At 41.8% G+C, this 23,880-nt stretch overlaps 1 protein-coding gene across 1 annotated transcript; it reads right to left on the bottom strand.

The window, feature by feature from the left end:
• Nucleotides 1-2,220: 2,220 nt before the first annotated feature.
• On the bottom strand, nt 2,221-17,200 carry TMEM37 (transmembrane protein 37). Its single transcript, XM_070730823.1, has 2 exons — nt 16,916-17,200; nt 2,221-5,899 (listed from the first exon to the last, which is right to left on the bottom strand). The coding sequence occupies exons 1-2, from the start codon at nt 16,934-16,936 to the stop codon at nt 5,327-5,329; spliced, it is 594 nt and encodes a 197-aa protein (XP_070586924.1). The 5' UTR covers nt 16,937-17,200; the 3' UTR covers nt 2,221-5,326.
• Between the last annotated feature and the right edge of the window lie 6,680 nt (nt 17,201-23,880).

Consider the following 23,880-nt stretch of genomic DNA (forward strand, 5'->3'; position numbering starts at 1 on the left):
TTCTTATCCAACATCAATGAAATCATTAGTTTTATTTGGGGGTGGGTGAAATCACATAAATTAATTTGTTATTTTGGGGTGCTGCCAAGTTTTAGAACAAACTCGTTGAGATGGCTGTTCCATGCATCCATCCATAAAGCAAGAATGGAATGGGGTGGAGAGTGGAGTGGAACGGAACAGAGCAGAACAGGAGTTGAAAGGGACTATGGAGGTCTTCTAAGCCCACCTCCCTGTTCAGGCAGAAAAACCTATACCATTTCAGACAAATGATTGTCCAATCTCTTCTTAAAAACTTCCAGTATTGGAGCATTCACAATGTCTGAAGGCAAGTTGCTCCACTGATTAATTATTATGGGAGGAAATTTCTTCTTCGTTCTACGTTGCTTCTCTCCTTGATAGTTCCCATCCATTGCTTCTTCTCATGTCACCCCAATCCTCCTTTTCATTAGACCCAATTCCTGCAACCATTCTTTATATGAAAACTAGCTTAGAATAGAATAGAATTCTTTATTAGCCAAGTGTGATTGGACACACAAAGAATTTGTCTTTGGTGCATATGCTCTCAGTGTACATGAAAGACACATTTGTCAATAATCATGAGGTACATTGGTGACTTTGAGCCAGTCACTTTCTCTTTTCTCAGCCTAGCATTCTTCACAGGGTAGTGGTTGTAGAGAAAAAAGGAGGAAGAAGTATTGTGTGGGTTCATAAGATATATATATATGGAAATTAAAGGTGAGAAATAAATTTATCTCCCAGAATGGCCTCTGGCTATCTGTTCTTTTGTTATAGGATCTTTATGATGCCCCTATCTTTAGTCCTTTTGTTGCAAGACCATTAGTGGCTTTAGGCTCTGTTAAAATCAAGGGCTATCTGATAATGCCATATGTAGTTGTTTTGTTTGTTAGAAAGTCATGTTGGCATATTTAGCTACCTGCAGAGAAATTCAAAGTAAAGCAACCTGTTTGTTAGCCCCAGGCGAGATATCAGTGAACATACTCCGAGATAGGATAGTCACACATCTTCCCAGCATGCTTAGATGGTTCTCTATCCTGATCATAATAGAGTGTTATTGGAGTAATTAAAATTGCTTTTTCCCCCTTAATTCAACCTCATCATTCTTAAGCTTTGTCCTGCATCAGACTTTGCACTAATGGTAAGAAGCATTATCTATGTCAACTTAGTTCTGACTATGCTTCCATATTGGGTACTTTCTTTCTCTCCATCCCACCTACCCATCTACCTTTCTATGAATGTACATATAACTATGCATACTTTAATATGTACACTAGCTGGAGACAAAAAGTCTGAGAGCTAAATAATACCCATTAATACCAATATTCCATAAATCATTTTGATATACATCTGTCTTGCCTACCATGATCCTTTTGAAGCTATCCTTGATTTACAGCCATTGGCTTAGTGACTGTTTGAAGTTATGACAGCATGGAAAAAAGTGACTCACAATCAGTCATCACTTTTACAATTGTCATTGTCCCCCATGACTGCAATTCAAGCATTTGAAAGCTGGCTTTTGGAGGTCACATGATTGACACTTACAACCTTCCCAGCTGAATTCCAACAAAATGAATGAGGGAACAGGCAGGGAAAATCCCAGATCGCAATCATGTAATGTCTTGCTTAATGGACCTGGCAAAAATATACTGTATAATGTTGGGTGCAGTTACGTGGTATCTCACTTAATAGGTGTATCACTTAATGACAAATGTTCTGGTTCCAATTAGGGTTGTAAATTGTGGACTACATATACACTGAGTGAATTATCATGATTTACCAGCTCATGCTAAATAATTACTATCTGAAAAGAATTTCCTGGTTGGATTTGATCCATGGATAACACACCTTATCTCAACTTTCCTAACTTCATGCCATTCAGAGATTATTAATTTCTATGAGGCATGAATAAGGAAGTCAGCACCCTGCAACAATTATTTATCCCTAGAAGATATATATCTGCACTATGTGTTATATCTGAATCACCAGTTTTATAAAGTTTCTGCTTGTGGGATCATCCCATCCAACAACTGCATCAGTGGTGGGTTCAGTGAACTTATAGTGATGGAGATAGGAGGCTCCGCCCACCTGCCCAGGGTACTTCTGCACATGCGCACATGAGCAAAACGGTAGTGACAAGATTTAGAACTCACCACTGAACTACATATACCATGCAAAGTTGAAAGCAGTAAAATATGGCAGTTGTTTATATAGTCTTATCTTTATTTTTTTTTAAAACCATCTAGTCATGCTGCGTTTAGAGAAAAGTTAGGATACACTCTGGATAGTGTTTTAATAGTCCAATGATCAAGCACATTGCATCTCATTTCTGCACATTATCTCTTTAATGAATCTCTGTTTCAAATTCTTAAGTTATGTCTCTTTTTCAATTTTGCTAGGTTTGCTCAGCAAAGACACTATCAGTTTAAACCCATTTTACAAACATTTTCAAATTCTGATTTGTCGGAGAACCTTTTCCAGCTTCTTTTCTCTATCATTTAGTGCAAATATACCGGAGTGTATGTGTGTGCATATGTATTCATATGCATTTGCTGTATGTCTCCCAGCTGTGACACTTACAAGTGGCTAGAATTATCATTTTAAAAAGTAGTATATTGACCATTTGACATTCTGATCCTAGATATCTTCCAATTTCCTTTTATAGTTTGTAGAAAAGAGTTTAGAAAAGCCCATATGTTGTAACTTACCGCTACATAGTAAAACAATCATTATTAAAGATAAAGATCAGCTAAACCAACATTCTCTGGCATTTACTGGCAAATGGCCCTTAAATAAGGCAAAAAAGAGTAAATATAAATAGTATTTACAACTCTTTTAGAACATCAGTTCAAAATTAATCTCTTATGTACTACATCTAGATTGTTTTGAAGGATCAATTAATTTTTGAAAGGCAATCATTTAGCCCATGAGAAAAGAGTGTTTGTTGCACCATGTGAACATAACGTGAAATTCCAGGCAAAGGATGGAATAATCAGTGCAAAAATTAAAATTAAATAATACAACAGTAAAGACAGACACTGGCAGAATACCATGCAAGAAATCTGGAAGAATTCTACATTTGTTGTAGTAAAGGTCTACAGAGATTTGTGTTTGGTTCTTTAGCACATTATTTTTTTCCCCAAAACTTCCAATTTCTTCACTAGATAGTTGGGAAAACTGTTGAATGAAATCAGCAAGTTGACAGACTTCTACATAGGTAATAATAGAGAATTAATGCTCTAAACTAGGGAAAAATACTATAGATTTTGCAAAATATTCTCAACATGAAAACTTCAAAACTCCAATCAAGCAAATCCCTCTTTCAGGTTCATACAATTTAATTTATACAAACTACAAAACAATACAGGTAGATAGGATTTGCTAAAAGCAAGTCATCCCTCACCCTGGGAAAGGTCTGGAGAGACTTCATTTTTGTGTTGTGTTCTTCAACTGTGCACATTCTTAACAGCTCATAAGAGGCAATAATAAAAATGCAAGTTGAATGATATGCCAATATCTTCCTAAGGGACAATGAATGGAGCATCTTTTTTGTCATGATAAACATTGAGAAGTATATGATGGCTTGTGAATCTATTGATTCTGCTGGTATAATCTGTCCAGGTAATTATTAAACACTTTTTCTATTTGAGGTCCTTTTTATACATTGCACTACAACTATCATTGCCCAAAGCAGTCTGTACAACACTAGTTGAGGTTAGGCATTTAATACGATCCCACCAGATTTGGGGAAGCTTGGCTAGACTGCCAACATACTGGGTGTACTTTATTTCCAAGTAAATGGCTTGGAAACCTCTACAAAAGTTTTAGAGAAAAACTTAGTAAAATAACTAGGGCATTGCTAAATAGTCTTACAGTTAGCTGTAAAAACACAAATACAAATAAGGATTATAGAACCTAGAATTCAAACAAGCATGCAGCTTTATTGAAATAGCATTGGTTCTCTAAAAAATGATGCTTCAGTGCAATGGTTTCCATAGAAAATTTGACAGCTTTTCTGTGCATTTCTTCGGCTACTGACTTTTTTTGTTGACAATGAACAATTAGGATTAATAATATAGGATATTTAGAAGTAGAAAGTTCATAGGAATGGAGTCAAACATTTACAATTTTAAAAGTGGCAACAACTGTCCCGAGTTTATGAAACTTATTATTCTTTTAGTAAAATAGTATGAAATACATATACAGAGAAAGGTACAAGTTATTACTGAACAATAGAGAATTAATGCTGTAAACTTACACCAAATCTCATTTACAATTTACTTCATTCATACCATAGGGTGTTTTAGGATTGAAACCATATAAGCTATATGTGCAGAATGGAGTATAGGACCTTGTTTTCAGTTTTATCACTATATACGTGCACGTAAATGCTTTCTATGACCCTATTGACCCTACAATTCTGAGCAAAGAAGGATAAAAACTTACTTTTCTGTAATTTTGAAAAGCAGGACATTTTGTGTTAGTAACTCTGTGGTTAGAAATACACAAAGTTAGGATGTCTCTATAAAAAAAGTATTACTAGCTCGCGGGAAGGAGCTGATTCTCTACTATTATTCATGAAGTTGTAATAGTAAAGGCCTCTTTTAAAAAGAAGTTGGTTGGATAGCTTGCTTCTCAGCTGCAAAAGGTAGAAAATGCACACAGTACTGGTACGGTTTATAAATCATATATTTGCCAAAGAATATATGATAAAAGCACAAATTTTCATCACGTCTTACATATGACAATGTGAAAATGCAAATTATTTGTTTATTAGAAAGTGAAATTCTAGTTGGTACTGCCCTATGTCCTGCATAGTACAAATATTTCTGGTGATACAAATTACTGATGTGAAGAACACAATAGTGAAAATGCACAAAGCCCATTCACATAGCATACGTCTTATTCTACTTGGCTCTGGAATTTGGTTCCCACCCAACTCAAATAAAAATAACGTGATTGGTTGTTGTATTTATTTCAGTGAGATAATGACTGTAACTGGACTAAGGATGTTGAGGTTTATGAACTGAGTTTTAAATTAAGCAAGTTACTTTTGGCTATTCCATTACTATGGTTAGATAAATTATTTAAAATCCCAACAGGTTATAATTTCCCATTTCCAGTACTCAGCATCCATTATCAACTTAATTTGGCGACATCCTCTAGAAAGTGGCAAGCTGTTAGAAATCGTTTACCTTATGCTTTAAAAAAATCAAACTAAACAATTCCCATCAAAAAAACAACCCCCCTTGGTGTCTTTTTTAATATTAATGAGCTACAATATATTCTTGGGATATTTAGTTCATCATGTTTAAATTTTTCTCACTCTGTTCCATGGAAAAGTTAGGTTGTTAAGGTGAAGTCCACTGATTCCGTTAAGGAAGAAAAGGAACGTTGCAATAAATTCACACCAATAGGTTAACGTAAAACTTGTGATCGTAATGTGGTCTCTCAGAAGGATTAGGAAGCTCGCCATTCCAGCAGATGACAGTAGAAATGAGACCAGAATAAAGACTGAGCCCATGGACCATTTTCTCCTTGAGTTGATATCTTCACAGACTTGAGAGACCATGAGAAGTTCCAGGCCAAAGATTGCAACAACAACGGCAAAAGACACCATGCTTCTTATAAAGGTCATCCCTATGCTTATCCCTCTGATATTAGTCAGAGAGAGATCAGTGGTGCATTTCAAGGTGCTGTTGCTTCCAAGGGTACAGAAATGCCACAGACCAAAGAGTTTTCCTTTTGTAAAAAGCCAATGGCCATCGCATACTGCAATGGACAACAGAACAATGGCAATTGCAACGCAGAGGATAATTAAGCTCCTGATAAAGGTCTCAAAGAAGGATTTCTTCAGTCTTCTACGAGTAGGTATCCACTGGGTCTTCAGAAGAAATTCCCAAAGAAGGAACAGAAAAGAGGGGAAAAAAGAAAGAAACAGATTTAGTTCAGGTGGAACAGACTGTTTTTGTTAAGAACTACATAGTCTCAGAATGATCTTTTCTGTCACAGGGCCTATGACGGCTGGAACCAAGATAGACAGTAGCTATCCAGCCAAGCCATGCATATTCTACCGATAAAGGAGAATACAGTGATACCTCATCTTATGAACTTAATTGGTTCCAGGACAGCATGTAACAATTCAATATCAAAACAACTAAAAAACCCCAAACATATGTAAAATGGATTAATGGAACAATTCAATATCAAAACAACTAAAAAACCCCAAACATATGTAAAATGGATTAATGCATGCAAGGGAAAAAAAATAGCAAAAACGGCACTCCGCTGGGCACTGCCGCCGGGCTGTCACCTTTTAAAATAGCCGGGTGCTTCTCGGCGTTCTCCCGAACTCGAACCCGAAAAGTTTGGCAAAAGTTCGGGTTCGGGAGGCCGCGGAGAAGTGCCACTGCCCGGCTGTCACCTTTTAAAACAGCCGGGGGCTAAGTTCAGCAAAAGTTCGGGTTTGGCGTTCGGGTTCAGGAGGCTGCCAAGAAGCACCGCCACCCAGCTGTCACCTTTGCAATAGAGCTGCAGAGCTGCCGGCTGGTCGGGAGGCTCAAATGGAGGTGGGGAATCCCAATATGGAATTCCTTGGGCGGAGCTTTGACGTCACGAAGACGTCCTTCCTGGAGTCCACATTTCGTATCTCGAAAAGTTCGTAAAATGAGGGGTTCATATCATGAGGTAGTACTGTATCTGTATCTCAGGGTTGGAATTAGGGATCTTTGGTGCTCTCTCTGCTTGGTTGTTTCATTACCCAAACTATCCACATGACCTGGATCCTCAGATTCTGTAGAATTCTGAGGATCCAGTGGCAGGATAAGGTGCCTGACACTGAGGTCCTCTCCAGAGCAGGCCAGCCATCAATTCCCCCCCTGCTGATGAAAGCCCAGACATGCTGGGCAGGCTATGTTGCTAGGATGCCAGATCATAGCATCCCTAAACAGCTCCTCTATGGTGAGCTGTCTAAAGGAAAGTGATCACATGGGGGACAAAGGAAGTGTTACAAAGACATATTGAAGGCCTCCTTCAAGTACCTCAATATCGACACCACCTCCTGGGAAACCCTGACACAAGATTGACCAACAAGGTGCATACTGATCCACCAAGGATGCCAGATATCTGAGGCTAGAAGAACATTAATAGCAGAAGAGAAGTGAGCACTCTGCAAAGCCAGAGCTGCAAATGCTGTGACAATGGTGCTCACACATGTCTGCCCAACATGTGGCAGAACATTTCTTGCCCATATAGGCCTTACCAGCCCCCTGAAGACACATCGCGTACAGCCCACAACCCACTAGATGTCAAGGTCCTCTTCGAATATGATGGACAAACATCATCACCCAAACTAGGTAACATCACAGTGCACTAATTATGTTGCCTAGTTTTGGTAATAAAACACTGCAAGAAGACAACAAAGATTCGCACTAAGGACTGACTCCTCATGCATATTGCCTTTCTGCTGTCTCCTTTTCTAATTCTTTATTTTTCTGCTATTCTTTCTTTCTCGCTGTCCCTTAGGGTGGCAGATCAGGCTGTTCTTAGTGAAGATCTAAATTGCCCAATTGCAAAGATTCTGAAAACAGACAGAGTTGTATAACTTTACAGTGCTGGATATCTCTTAAACAATAAACAAACCATGATTTTTGGCATGTCAATAAATATCATCAATGAAGTCAATTAAATATACTTTAAAGACCATTTACACACAATTGATCTGAAAGTGCCTTGGGAAGAATGCATAATAAACAATATTGATGTGTTTCATGAATTCTACAGAAAAGCCCTAGTAAACATTTCATTAGTTTTTCTATGGAAATACAATATTTGGAAATAAAGAACATTATCTGTAAAATGTCATTCCCAAGGAAATGAAACCAAAAGAGTTTAATGTGACTTCCTTCTTTGAATTTTTTGTGCGCACGTATCCTGACAGGCAAACTCTCAAGAAGTCTCAAGGTACAGCTTTTATACCAGCGGATATAGCATGCATTTTGAAAATAGAATTGAAACTGATGCTTGACATTCACAGGAAATCCCCCACCCCACTCCATTACAATATAGGCTTTTAAAATTTCTGTGGATAGCATAAATCTATTTACCCAAGCATTTCTGATTAACTCGATTGCACTACTTGGCTTAAGACTGCGCTACAAATATCCCAAGCAAACAATTCTCGCTTGACTCCCACAGTCTTAATCTGCCTGGTCCATTTGGTCTGCAAAGCCTTCTGAAGGACCTTTGCTTTCCTCCCACGTCCTTGAGGAGGAATAATGGAACAAAGGCAAAACTGGGAAGAAGAGAGTTGGCACAGTCCAACTCACTTTGTCTGCGTGCTGCTCCCCCCCATACTGAAAGGGAATAACAGGAAATAATGCTTCAGGATTAGACATGTTTTGCCTTTACTGTAGCTTTCTTCATCACAACAATATCATGGTTCTACATTTACTTCTTGTGAAAATAACCTTAGTACATTCTGAGTCTCAGAAATGTTTTGACTATCTCGTGCACGCACCACAAGGGCAATAGATTTTCCATCCTCCATAGTTGGTGTCCTCCAACTACTGTATTTTTCGGAGTATAAGACACATCTTAGTTTTGGGGGAAGAAAATACGGGGGGGAAATCTACGGGGGAAAAAAATACCTACCAGGTATTCATCTGGCTAGTGTCCTTAGTCTGATCAGGTTCAGCATATTATTTTATCCCCTGTTTAGGGCTGATTCCCCCCCCCCCCCCGAAGGAGTAGCAATGAAAACAAGCCTGCAAAGACTTAGGGCTGGAAAAGACCTTTGGAAGGAGTAGCAATGAAAACAAGCCTGCAAAGACTTAGGGCTGGAAAAGACCTTTGGAAGGAGTAGGAATGAAAAAATCTTGCGAGTCAGGAAGATCATTAGGAACCTCATTAGGGAAACAAAGTTTCAAAAAAGCTACATTGGAAGTATAAGACACACCCAAATTTTCAGCCTCTTTTTGTTAGGGGAAGGTGCTTCTTATGTTCTGAAAAATATGGTGTGTGTATTTACTTCACTTACAGTAGGACTATCATCATTTTTAATCCATAAGAGATACTTTGTGGGATAGTTTGGGCTGAGAGACAGTGGCAGATGCAGAATCACCCAATAGGTTTCTTTGGGAAGAAAATATTAGAATCTGGGCCTCCCTAGTTCTGGTCCAACACTTTGACCACTACATGCTAGCTCTTGATGTTTATCTGGCATTAAAAAGTAGTCAACCATAAGGTACAAATATAAAACAAGAAACCATAGCCATTGTTAATTACAGCCAAAGAAGCAATCCTTCATTATGTTTTTCAATTGCTTTCCCTTATCTGTGTATTACTGTACTCATTTTATTATAGAATGCAATAGAATTTTATTGATTGGACACACAAGGAATTTGTCTTGGTGCATATGCTCTCAGTGTACATAAAAAAGAAAAGACATTTGTCAAGAATCACTTAATGATTGTCATAGGCATCAAATAAACAATGAAGAAACAATCAAGATTAATAAACATCTTACGATACAAGTAGTCCTTGACTTATGACCACAATCAAGCTCAAATTTCCATTGCTCAGCAAGGCAAATACTGAGTTATGTCCCCTTTGATGTCATTCCGTTGTTAAGTGAATCCCTGCATGTATGATTGTTAGTAACACAGTTATTAAAATGAATCTGGCTTCTCATGGACTTTGCATGTCATGAGGTTGCAAAAGATAATCCCATGACCTCAGGACACCGCAGCCCTCATACCTGCCTGTTGCCAAGCATCTGGATTTTGATCACATGACCATTATTATTATTATTTATCACATTTGTATGCCGCCCATAGACTCAGGGCAGCTCACAGCGATAGTAGAACACAATGTAAAATACAAATCTAATATTTAAAACTAAAAACCCATAATTTAAAAAACATACACACAACATACCATACATAAATTATATAGTCCTGGGGAAGATGTCTCAATTCCCCCATGCCTGATGGCAAAGGTGAGCCTTAAGAAGTTTACGAAAGGCAAGGAGAGTGGGGGCAATCCTAATCTCTGGGGGGGAGCTGGTTCCAGAGGGTTGGGGCTGCCACAGAGAAGGCTCTTCCCCTGGGTCCCGCCAGCCGACACTGTTTAGTCAATGGGACCTGGAGAAGGCCAACTCTGTGGGACCTAACTGGTCACTGGGATTTGTGCAGCAGAAGGCAGTCCCGGATATATTCTGGTTCGATGCCATGAAGGGTTTTATAGGTCATAACCAACACTTTGAATTGTGACCGGAAACTGATCGGCAACCAATGCAGACTGCAGAGCATTGGTGAAACATGGGCATACCTAGGGAAGCCCATGATTGCTCTCGCAGCTGCATTCTGCACGATCTGAAGTTTCCGAACACTTTTCAAAGGTAGCCCCATGTAGAGAGCATTACAGTAGTCAAGCCTCAAGGTGATGAGGGCATGAGTGACTGTGAGCAGTGACTCCCGGTCCAGATAGGGCCGCAACTGGTGTACCAGGCAAACCTGGGCGAATGCCCCCCTCGCCACAGCTGAAAGATGGTTCTCTAATGTAAGCTGTGGAGCAGGGAGGATGCCCAAGTTGAGGACCCTCTCTGATTCCCCCCCCCCAGGTTAATGGATGGACAGATGGAATTATCCTTGGGAGGCAAAACCCACAGCCACTCCGTCTTATCAGGGTTGAGTTTGAGTCTGTTGACACCCATCCAGACCCTAACAGCCTCCAGACACCAGCACATCGCTTCCACTGCTTCGTTGATTGGACATGGGGTGGAGATGTACAACTGGGTATCATCAGTGTACTGATGATACCTCACCCCATGCCCCTGGATGATCTCACCCAGCAGTTTCATGTACATATTAAATAGCAGGGGGGAGAGGACCGACTCCTGAGGCACCCCACAAGGGAGAAGCCTAGAGGTCGACCTCTGACCCCCCACTAACACCGACTGCGACCAACCGGAGAGGTAGGAGGAGAACCACTGAAAAACAGTGTCTCCCACTCCCAACCCCTCCAGACGGCGCAGAAGGATACCATGGTCGATGGTATCAAAATCCGCTGAGAGGTCAAGAAGCACCAGGACAGAGGATAAACGCCATAAAGGGAAGGTTGGAGACTGGCCGATAGTTGTTGAGAATGGCTGGGTCCAGGGAAGGATTCTTGAGGATGGGGTGCACAAGTGCCTCCTTGTAAGGAGCCAGAAAGGACCCCCTCCCCAAAGAAGCGTTGACAATCTCCTGGACCCAGCTCTGTGTCACCTCCCTGCTGGCCGAAACCAGCCAGGAGGGACACGGATCCAATAAACAGGTGGCGGAACTCACAGCTCCAATGGCTTTGTCCACTTCATCAGGTGTCACCAGATCAAACTCTTCCCAGACAGATGGACAAGTACGTGCCCCAGTCACCTCGACTGACTCGTTATCAGTCGACTCTGTTATCCAATTGGAGTTGAGGTCCGCCCGGATCTGAGCGAATTTATCAGCGAAAAATGTGTTAAAGTTCTCGGCACTACTCAGCAAGGGCTCCCCAACTCCCCCCTGGTTAAGAAGGGAGCGGATCACCCTAAACAGAGCCTTGAGCGCCACTTTTTAAATCTTAATATGAGCTCTTACAAGTGTTCGATCGGATTCGGACTTACTCTTCCTCCATCACTTCTCTAGACCTCTCTTCATTGAACCAAGGAGCTCTACGGGGTCTAGTGCCGCGGAGAGGTCACAACGGCGCAATCCGGTCAAGAGCCTCCGTTGCAGCCTTGTTCCAGGTCTCAGCAAGAGACTCTGCCGAACTGTGAACAAGTGCATCTGGAATAACCCCAAGCGCCCTCTGAAAGCCCTCTGGGTCCATCAGCTGTCTGGGGCAGAACCACCTAGTCCGTTCCACCTCCCTGCGTGGAAGGATTGGAGCCAGGAAGTCAAGCCACAATAGAAAATGGTCTGACCATGACAAAAGCCATTGCTGCCAATGGTTGTGTGAAAAATAGTCATAAGTCACTTTTTTTCACCACCATTGTAACTTTGAAAGGGTCACTAAGCCAATGGTTCTAAGTCGAGGACTACCTGTGTTATTTATATTTTACAAGCAACAGGCTGGAAACACCTTGATTCCAAAGGGCTGTAGTCTAAGACAAGCCAGGAAACAACTCTCCTCCCTCAAAAGAAGAAAACAGAATAGCAAGAAAGAATAAGTATAACCTACCCACCCCAGGTCATGTGGTTTTGCTCATAAAGTAACAGTACTGAGGTAGAGAGTGAAAGATCTCAAGGCTTTTCAGGATAGATGAATTTGTGGACAGTTTTAAAAAAAAGTTTCTGGCATCAGGGAGAATTCATTCCAAGAAGTCCAGGATCAATGCAGTTGTAAAGTAATGATGACACGAAGAAATGTGCTGGAATTATCAGCATGGAGAGATAAAGTAATAGGCTTTCTAAGGTTAAGGAACCTTTGCGAGATCTAGATCAGTGATAGCGAACCTTTTTTGGTTCTAGTGCCAAAAGAGGGTGTGTGCGCGTGCTACCATACCCACCCATGCCCACACTGATTCCCTCCCCTTATGCATGTGCACCCACCCCCACGCTGGCCCCTGCACATACGCACAATCCCCACTCCCACCGCCATCCAGGCGCATAGGCCCGGGACAGTGAAAAAATGGCCAAACGGGCAAACCGGAAGTTCGGAAAAAAAGATTTCCAGTTTGCATGTTATGCTATTTTTCGCACTCCGAGGCTTCAGGAAGCTTCCCCGAAGCCTCTGGAGTGCGAAAAACAGCACAATGGGCAAGTTGGAAGTCCATTTTTCAGAAGCTCCGGTTTGCCCATTGGGTGGTTTTTTGCACTCTGGAGGGGGAAACGGCTTTCCCCAAGGCTGAAAATCAACTGTCTAACAGGTGTATGCACGCTGGAGCTGACTTAGGTCAATGCCTCATGGATGCTCTTGTGGTGGACATTTTTTAAGTCATCAGCTATCGTGGGGTTGTCAGTCTTTTTTTTTTAAGTGAATGATCCTGTAAAAAGATTGTAGGGACTTATATATCTTATCCTCTTCTGCTTTTTTTTCTTAATTTCTTCAGATAGCTAAGTGGGGGGTTGGCTTTGAACAACTTGGGACTTATTTCCAGCTAAAATTAATTCTTTCTTCTTGGCATTAACATTGACTGAGGTTTATTTCACTGTGCTATGATGTTCACATGACACCCCCCCCTCTTTGACCCAGTTAAACATGCTATGTGAAGATGAACTGGAGGGAAGATACCAAACAGATTTTAAACCTTCAGTAAGCTAAATACTGTATCTGATTGGCATATAGGTGGATGAAAAGAGGACAACAGAAGACCAAGAGAAACAAGCAGCAGTAATTGGCAAGCAATGACCAAAGTTTGCACAGAAGGAAGGAAGGAAGGAAAGAAGGAAGGAGGGAAAGAAAGAAAGAAAAAAGAAAAGAAAGAAATGTATGTAAAAAAATAAGGAAAAGTAGTAACAGATTCTGCATTTCACTTTGGACAAAATATGAGAAAATAAAGAAGCAGTACACTATAGCAAAATGTGTACACAATAGATCTGCAGATATTGCTCAATTAAAACTTCCCCAATTCCCAAACTTCATGGTCAATTATGAGGAATGCTGGGAACTGAAGGTCAGCAATATTTGGAGGACTAATTATTTATCATCCTTGATGATAAATAATTAGCCATAAGTATTTATGCTAAAGATGATTAGAGCTATATATCTCAAGTTAATCAGCACTGTCCCATTTCTGAGAAATTTAGCTCTTAAAGTATTGGCCAAGAAATATTCCCTCAGATTTCCGTCATTCCTGTGGCGCACTTTGTTTTGAAAATCACTCTTGTACAAGCCTTGCTGTGTATGAGCTAGTTTTGCTGAAACATCAGGAACGTGCCAGGAAGAGACAGATTTGCTGATCTTTTGTAAACAACTCATTGCAATCTAAGAAAAGAGAAGGAAGTTGAGCAAGTTGTGTTACTTTGGTCCTTGGATGCCCTCACTCCTAAAATAAAAATAAAAATAGAGAAAGAATATGGAGCAAAAGTTATTTAATTTGTTCCAAGCTCTTTATCAACAATAGCTAGAGGAGGCATCTGTATCTGCTTCTGTATAATGAAGTAACATGTCCATCTCTCTGGGTTAGTGTGATTTCTTTCTTACCTCTGTGTTCGTGTAATGTCTGCATGAGTGTGTGTGTGCACATGTGCATGCATGCAGATACTCTGCTCACATGACCAAGAGAGAGAAAAGGAAAAAATGCTTAGAATGCAATAGTTAATTGCAATCTGTGAAAATACCCAAACAACAATCTGTAGGGATGCACAGGCAGATTTTGTTTTTCCCCCTGAAATATTTTTCTGTGCAGTCTTTGGCCAACTCTGGCCTATTGTCAAACTCCACCTTCTTTCGTTGGCTTCTCCTCTTAGATTTAGTCTAACTCTATTCAATGTTTGGACCATAGTTCCCTCTAAGCTGAGCAGTGAGCAATCGCTCACTTAAAAATCATCATCAACTCAGTTTTCCAAACCTGCCCAGAAGCCGAGAGGGAAAGAGTGAGAGGGAAGGAGAGAGAGAGGAAGAGAGGAAGAGAGAGAAACAGATAGAAAAAAGAGAGGAAGGAAAAGAAAAAGAATGGGAGTAAGGAAGAGAGAAAGAAAATCAAAATCTAGTTTGAAACTAGCTCAACTATTTAAGTGGCATTTTGATATTGATAGAGTTGCCCTATTATGAGCTCACTGTTATAGACACACAGTACAGTATTTTATTTTGAAATTCTCTGAGGCAAAACAGGGTGGGTTTTTTATTTGTTTGTTTGTTTGTTTGTTTATTTATTTATTTTTTCTGTGCCGCCCAGTCCCGAAGGGACTGCCGCTCAGACACTATACTTTTCCGCCCCCCCCCCCCCCCAAAAAATAGAGGGAACACTGGTTTGGACAGATATCCTCTGCATGAGCAGATAGACAGGATCCCCCAAATCTTTCCACAGAATTTCTTTCCAACCTTCTGTTGCGTTGGAAACATTTCACAGTTGCAGACAATAAGCTTCTCCTCATCCCACTAGTTGGATTTGCACCTGTCTCATTGAATTCCCCCTCAAAATATTATGCAAGCTGATGCAGATAGGTTGGTGGTATCTGTGTTTCTTGCTCACCCCCTCACCCACCCACCCAGCCCTGTCTGCCTCCCACCATTCATGCTGCATCTGTCTCATTTTAGTGTGTGTAAGCCCTGAGCTCTAAACCACATGACCTTCCATCTTGTAAGAGAGGAAGATGCCTACTTTTGTTTGCCTTAATTGCTTTGCCCTGGGTCACATGACTAGGAGAGGAGGTTAAGAATGGACCCTTAAACCACAGCAGTCTCAGCTGCTCTCTCTCTCTCTCTCTCTCTCTTTGTGTATGTGTGTCTGTGTCTTTTTTTCCAGGAGTCTTCCAAGCAGATCAACTCTCCTTTTGTGAAATTTAGCCTTTTCTTTAAAAAAAAACAACTTTATTCAATTTTTCATTTTTGAAAACATCCCAGTAATTTTACACAGATCAATACCGATCTCTTATATTATGTCCATTCTACAATCTACTATTGTTGTTTATATTTAAAATATATTTATATATAGTGTTCATATTGACGTGGTTCCAATTTTTGTACATTCTTTCACATTACCGGTATGCCACATAGCTTTTTTTAAAAAAAATTGTTTCTCATCTAATTTATACCATTTATTCAAAGTTTAAATTTAGTCTTTCTTTTGCCATTTAGTCTTTCTTTAAATCTCATTCTGTTCGCCCTGGGAGAGCCACCCAGCTGATGGATGGCCAGAAAGTTTGAATTATGTGAGGGGAGAGGGGGCGTGGCAATGAGAGAGACAGAATGAGAGTGAGGCACAGAGAGAGAGAGAATGAGAGAAAGACAGAATGAGATGGAGGGAGGGAGAGAATGAGAGAGAGGGAGGGAGAGGGAGAAAAGGAATGAGAGTGTGTGTGAGAGAGAGAATGAGAGGGAGGCACAGAGAGAGAGAGAGAATGAGAGAAAGACAGAATGAGATGGAGGGAGGGAGAGAATGAGAGAGAGGGAGGGAGAAGGAGAAGGAGAAAAGGAATGAGAGTGTGTGTGAGAGAGAATGAGAGGGAGGAAGGGAGGGAGAGAGAGAATGCGAGAGGGAGGGAGGGAGAGAGGCAGGGAGAGAATGAGAGGGAGAGAGGGAGAAAGGGAATGAGAGTGTGTTTGAGAGAGAGAATGAGAGAGAGAGGGAGAGTGAGAGAGAGAGTGAGAGAGTGAGAATGAGAGAGGGAGGGAGGGAGGAGGAAAAGAATGAGAGAGGGGGGAGCATTGGCACTCTTTACATCGAAGCCCCATCTTCAATCGTGTCCCATGTCCCCAAGTCCTAAGCTGTGCAACCCACTCGCCAACCAAAAAGCGAGACATTTTGTCATCCCCGGGCGACAGTAAATCTCGGAAGGCAGATTTAAGAGTCAACTTCTGGGCGAGCGGGCAGAGAAGACGAATTGCCTGAGGAAAGACTTTCAACTTTCCACTATTTTGAGGGAAGCCCTCCGCCTCCAAGAGAAAATACAACGGTCGGGATTTACCATTTTGGGTAAGCGAGGACTCGCTTTCTCCGCCCCCTCCCCCTCCCCACTCCCGCGTTTCCAGAGAAAATTTACCAAGAGCAACAGGTGAGTCCGCCGACCGCCCAGACAGACCCAGAGGAAACCGCTCCGCCTGTAGGGCGAAGAGCGAACATGGTACCAGAGAGAACAAAGGACCGGCCGGAACAAGGATGGGACCCCCTCCTCCCCCTCCTCCTGCCCCCCCAAATCTCGCTCCGTTGTCTCAAAGAGCCCCCCTTACGCCCCCCTAGGAACTCTCTCCCCCCCCCCCGTCCCCAAGTTACCTGCGCTGCTATGGCTGTCATGGTGACTGGGGTTCCCGAGGGTGGCGGAGGAGGAAACCAAGAGGGCAACTTCGCTCCGCTTTGTTCCCAGCGTTAGAGGGGGCAAAAAAGTCTCCGCGCGTCCCCTTTCAGAGCCAGAAGGCTTCGAGCGAGAGCTGCGAATAGAGCGGCCCCCCGGACGACATCCCCGGGGAGGCGGGCAAGCCGGGCGGCGGAGCGCCCTTAGAGTTTTCCCTCCCGACTGAGTCAACAGAGACTCCGGCAGAAGGAGAAGGAGGAGGCGGGCAGAAACGGGAGGGGGGACGGGCGGAGTGCTCCGGAGAAACAAGGCGCGTCGGGAAAGGGCCGCTGCCTGCTGCGCCGACCTCGTGAAATTGAGGGGGGGAGTTGGATACTTAACGCAAAACATCCCCCTTTGCCCCCTCCCGCGCTTCTTCCAAGTTGGCCGTGCTCTCTCTCTCATTTTCTCTCTCCCATTCTCTCATTCTCTCTCTCATTCTTTCTCCCTCTCTCATTCTTTCTCCCTCCCTTTCTCTCTCTCTCAGTCTCTCAGTCTCTCAGTCTCTCATTCTCTCCCTCTCTCATTCTTCTACATCTCTCTCTCTCATTCTCTATCTCTCCTCATTTTCTCTCCCTCTCTTCCATTCTCTCTCCCATTCTCTCTCATTCCCTCCCTCTCATTCTCTCTCTTTCATTCTCTCTCCCTCTCTCATTCTCTCTCATTCTTTCTCCCTCCCTCCCTCCCTCCCTCTTTCTCCCTCTCATTCTCTCTCCCTCCCTCTCATTCTCTCTCTCTCATTCTCTCATTCTCTGTCTCATTCTCTCTCTCACTCTCTTTCTCATTCTCTCTCCCTCTCTCTCATTCTCTACATTCTCTCTCATACTCTACACAAACAATCTCTGTGACAACACGACAAGCAATTGTGTTCTCTTTGCTGATGATGTTAAACTATTTAATACCACTTACAATACTTCTACCCTTCTAAAGGACCTTAACCATGTAGGTGAATGGTCTAACAACTGCCAACTCAAATCTCTACCAACAAATGCTCCATCCTACATATTGGTAAAAAGAATCCGAATACTAAATACATACTTGGTAATACTGAATTAACAGCGGACCCTCACTCAGTCAAAGACCTTGGAGTACTCATTTCCAATAACCTAGGTGCTAGAGACCACTGTAAAAGCATTGCCAAAAAAGCATTAAGAATTGTAAACTTAATCTTACGTAGCTTCTTCTCTAGAAACACTGATTTATTAACCAGAGCATACAAAACATTCGTCATACCTATTCTAGAATATAGTTCACCTGTGTGGAATCCACACTGCATATCAAATATTAATACAATTGAAGGAGTCCAGAAATACTTCACAAGAAGAGCCCTTCACTCCTCCTCACGTAACAAATTACCCTACTCCTCCAGACTTCAAATACTAAATCTAGAAAATTTACAACTATGTCATCTCCGAACTGATTTAACTGTTGTTCATAAAATCATACATCATAATGTACTCCCTGTCAGTGACTACTTCACCTTTAACAACAACAACACAAGAGCACATAATAGATACAAACTGAATGTAAATCGCTCCAAACTTGACTGCAGAAAATACGATTCCAGCAATAGAGTGGTCACCGCCTGGAACTCATTACCTGACTCTGTTATTGCTTCCCCCAACCCCGAAATCTTCAACCTTACAATAGACCTCTCCCCTTTTCTAAGAGGTCTGTAAGGGGCGTGCATAAGTGCACTTTTGTGCCTAATGTCTCTGTCCTACTGTCTTATTATCCTCTCTATTACTACGTTCTACTTATGTTATGTTATGTTAATATGTACTATAATACTATACTTGTTTGACAAATAAAATAAATAAATAAATAAATAAATTCTCTCTCCTCTCATTCTCTCTCCCTCCCCCTCCTCTCTCATTCTGTACTCCCTCGCTCCCTCCCTTCCCTAGGTTTGCCACCACACGCTGGGCTGTAAAGGGAATGAGTGTGTTGGTGCGTGTGTTGCCCCTAGGCTGAGTAGTATAAGGGTAGCTGCTTTGGAGGGTCAGCGGGTCAGTGGGTCATCCAGACCCTGAGGTTGTGCTGCCTTGTCCCTGGTTGAAGACCTACATTACAGTAGTGGAACTCTGAATTAACCCAATTGCTTGAGGAGGTTGCACAAGAGACCGGGAGCTAATCACAGGGAATGGGTTGCACACAATAGGCCGCCGCAAAGAAAAACAAACACAAACATCTGAGCAAAGTTAAAAACTCATCAAGACTAAGCTCTTATGCAAATGCAGGCAGGATGTTGCAACGCCTGAGTAGCAGCATCTTATTTCCTGGATCCCACTCAACTGCAGGGAATGAATTACAGGGCAGTGACACCCACTGCTTATCCTACTTTAAAAGCAGATGAATAAAGAGGGTTAAAGGCCAGAAGAGAGGCTAGAATAAGCCCACAACCCACCCCCCTACAACCCCTCCCTCTCAAAAAAAGATTCCATCTGCTTGCAGTCAGGCTCAGCTACTTGCAATCAGTATAATCACATCCATGTTGACTTTCTGGTGACAAAGGCAAACACTTCCATAATCCAAGATCATATGCTGCAACGTCCTACCGGTCAATGACTACTTCAGCTTCAACCGCAACAACACAAGAGCACGCAACAGATTCAAACTTAATACGAACCGCTCCAAACTTGACTGTAAAAAATATGATTTCAACAATCGAGTTATCAAAGCGTGGAACTCATTGCCGGACTCAATTGTGTCAACCCCTAACCCCCAACATTTCTCCCTTAGACTCTCCACGATTGACCTCTCCAAATTCCTAAGAGGCCAGTAAGGGGCTTACATAAGTGCACTGGTGTGCCTTTCGTCCCCTGTCCAATTGTCTTCCCTTTCTCTCACTTATCATATATATTTTCTTTCTTTCATATACCCTCTCCTCTAATATATTTACCCTTATATATATTACTACATGTCTATTTTTCTTCCTATGTATTTGTGTATTGGACAAATGAAATAAAATAAAATAAATCAAAGATGGTCACTCTTTTATTTATTTATTTTATTTTGTTAAGCACCTATTGGTAGTATACATAGATACAATGCTGTTTATATACATGAGATGGGTACTAATAAGAGGGAAACATTAGGACAGGGACGGTAGGCACTTTTGCATGCTTTGTTACCACTGTATGCGGGTCTGTATAGTGGGTGTGTTTGAATGGATATGTGTGTATGTTAATAGCCTTTTTAGTTTTTTAAACATAATTCTTAATTAATTTTAATTAATCTTGATGTATACTGTTTTTTATATGCTGTAAGCCACCCTGAGTCTTCAGAGAGGGGCAGCATATAAATTCAATAAATAATAATAATGATGATGATGACAAATGTTAACAAAGAGAGAAGAGTTTACTATCCAGCTTGTCATCCAGTGATGGTCAGCTTTCCAGATCGCTTTTGGTAGCCCCATCCCAATTGTAGATTAATTGTGGAAATGGGAACATTGTGGAATTGTGGAAAGTTTCTGCTTTTTAACTGTAAACCAGCGACTGGGTTATGCGAGTCTCTGAAGCACAGCCCAGTTACCTTTCCATTTAATAAGCAGTTCTGTGCAAACCCAGCCTTTCTGGTTGGTTTCTGGGTCAGTGTGTCGCATCCAGAGTAATTAAAATGTGATAAGGATATTGTCTGCTCTGCCCTTTCCTGCTGATCGAGAATGCTATTCCCAACCAAGAAAATTAGATAGGATAAAGACCCATCTCTCAATCGCTGCAGTATAATTTGCACAAGCTTTTTTTTTTTTGGCCATGGTTCTTAAGTGAATCACTACCGTGTTTTCCCCGAAAATAAGACACTGTCTCATATTAATTTTTGCTCCAAAGGTTGTGCTACGTCTTATTTTCGGGGGGTGCCCTATATTTCTCAAATAAGACAAATTCACAGGCAGAAAAGCTGACACCCCCAAAGAAAGTGTACACTGATTACAGTACGGTACCTGTCAGTATGGCACCTACCCACACAAATGGCGGCACTTATATGGTACAACAGTATACTCCCGCTATTGCAGCTTCTTGCCACCAGAGGAACTACAGTCTACACACTGTAGTGGAGACTGTAATGGCGGTGAGACAGCAGCAGACTGTGTCTGCTGTACTGGACGGTACAAAGTGATGGAAGGGGCCAGCAGGGGACACCACATTATTACGGTACCACTATGAACAGCTTTGAATGGTACCGTATGTTTTTCCACCGTACCGTATGTAAACTTGACTACACCTTATTTTCGGGGGGTGCCTTATATTAGCAAATTCTGCAAAACCTCTGACATGCCTTACTTTCGGGGTACGTCTTATTTTCGAGGAAACAAGGTAGTTAAGTGAAGCACAAGGCCAGCTTTGCACATTGATTTTGGTGTTGGAAATTGGCTGGCAAATGGTGACCACATGACTCCAGGCTGCTGCAATGGCCATAAATAAATGTTGGATGCCAAGCACCTAACTCTGCCACATTTGATCACCTAACTGTGGGAATTGTGGGTGTGATAAATGCCATAAATGTGAGGAGTGATTGTAAGTCACTATTTTCTGTGCTGCTAAAACTTTTGATGGTCGCTAAACAAATGGTTGTAAGTTGAGGATTATCTGTACATCTATTAGCAAGGTTGTCAAACTCGTGGTCCATAGGTCCGATGTGAAATGTGCTGGTCACACTCACCCCTGGTTTAGAAAAGGGGGAAAAATTGTGATACGACATGTGATCACATGACCAGGAGTGGGATTCTCTGCCCAGCTGCTGGGTGGGTGTGGCCATGGTGGGTGTGGCCTCCCCAGCCTCCTGCATCGCGGCGGGAGGGCATTTTCACTCTCCCCAGGCTCTGTAGACTTTCCTCGAGGGTCCAGGAGGGACAAAATAGCCTTCCTTGTGCTCTGGAGAACCTCTGGAGGCTGGAAACAGGCTCATTTCTGGACTTCCAGTACTTTTGGTAGGGCTATTTTCCCTCCTCCCCAGGATCCAGAGGCTTTCCTTGAGTCTCCAGGAAGGTGACAATGGCTTCCTCCAGGCTCCAGAGGATGGAAATGGACTTCCAGTACTTCTGGTAAGCCCATTTTTTGCCCAGCCAAAGCCTCCACATGGGCCCTGCACTTACCTCACATCCAAAATGGGCCACGTGGAGACTCCTGGGAGGGGTGGGGTGGGGTGAGCCAGTCCTTGCAACTACACGTTTGGTGAACCAGATGTAAAATTAACATCCGGTTCACCCGAACTGGAGCAAACTGGCTGAATCCCATCCCTGAGTACATGATGCCATGAGTTTGACACCCCACATTCTCAGGACAGGAAAACATTTTGTTTTATTTTTTGCATGAACAATTTGTATCATGAAGAAGTACAGTGGTACCTCTACCTAAGAACGCCTCTACAGTCATACTTCATCTTACGAACATAATTTGTTCCCAGACAAGGTTCGTAAGGTGAAAAGTTCTTAAGATGAAATAATGTTTCCCATAGGAATCAATGGAAAAGCGAATAATGCATGCAAGCCCAAAACTCACCCCTTTTGCCCATTACTGCTGGCATTCGGATCCTTGTTTTATTTCTTTCCTAATGGGTTTGCATTCATTATTTGCTTTTACATTGATTCCTATGGAAAAATTGCTTCTACTTACAAACTTTTCTACTTAAGAACCTGGTCACGGAACGAATTAAGTTTTAAGTAGAGGTACCACTGTACAGCAAAACTGAGATAATATCCATTCTGGATTGATTTCAGCATTTTTCTCTGTTCACTTATTATCTGCAAACTGGTGGAAAGAAAGGGTGGGATATACTTAAATGTATTTTTTGAATCAGCCATGCAGCTGACAGTGTTTGATTGATTAGACTCCCAGTAATAATAAGATGAGCAGTGTTAAAATGTATGAATCAAACACCATGGCAGAAGGTGGAAAATAAAGTTGAAAGGGAAATGAAAACAACACTGTGTAATTCTCTAATTTTGTTGGATGAAGTGTAAATTCCATAAGAAGATGGTGAAGGAACAGCAACATTTAGTTTATAGCAGTGTTTTTCAACCAGTGTGCCGTGGCACACTAGTGTGCCGCAAGACATGGTCAGGTGTGCCGCGAAGCTCAGAGAGAGAAAGAAAACAAGAGAAAGAAAGAGCAAGAGAGAGAGAAAGAAAACAAGAGAGAAAGCAAGCAAGAGAGAGAAAGAAAGCAAGAGAGAGAGAAAGAAAGAAAGCAAGAGAGAGAAAGAGAACAAGAGAGAAAGAAAGCAAGAGAGAGCAAGAGAGAGAAAGAAAGAGAGAAAGACATAGAAGGAAGTAGGGAGGGAGAGAGAAAGAGCAAAAAAGAGGAAAGAAGGAAGAGAGAAAGAAAGAGGGATGGAGAGAGAGTGAAAAAAAGAGGGAGAGAAAGATGGAGAGAGAAATAGCGAGAGGAAGAGAGATAATTTTTTGTCCAAACTTTTTTTAGCCACCCCCCCCCCTCAATGTGCCTTATGATTTTGTAAATGTAAAAAATGTGCCGCGGCTCAAAAAAGGTTGAAAATCACTGGTTTATAGAATGTCACATTGGAAGTAAAATATGTGGGTTAAATTTTTATCTCAACCTCAGAGCTGCTTATCTGACCATTTAGCATTTGTTCCATCTTATTTATCTGATGGGATTAATGCAAAGCTAGAAAGTAGAAAAATAGCAGATGTGCTCCCACAAATTCCCTGAATAAACAGGAGAATTGCCACATATTTAGCCATACCATTGTTACTTAAAAGGTTATGTTTAAATTACCTTGGCTGAGTTTTCCAAAACATTGGTCTAATGTGTGGCTCAATCCAGGCCAACATTTCCGATTCAGGTGCTCCATACTTCAGTGTAAAGGACATTCTTTTTCAAAAAACATTTCAGGATGGCAATTTGGGTTTAAAAATACATTTTTAAACCCAAATTGGTTAATT

The sequence above is a fragment of the Erythrolamprus reginae genome, chromosome 1 (assembly GCF_031021105.1).
Source record: "Erythrolamprus reginae isolate rEryReg1 chromosome 1, rEryReg1.hap1, whole genome shotgun sequence".
NCBI lineage: Eukaryota > Metazoa > Chordata > Lepidosauria > Squamata > Dipsadidae > Erythrolamprus > Erythrolamprus reginae.

Bases quoted from the DNA above. Each gene is read 5' to 3' on its own strand.
- TMEM37 (XM_070730823.1), bottom strand. From the start codon at position 16,936: ATGACAGCCATAGCAGCGCAG. The intron at 5,900-16,915 runs GTAACTTGGGGA...TTTCTTCTGAAG, and splicing joins TGACAGCCATAGCAGCGCAG to ACCCAGTGGATACCTACTCG.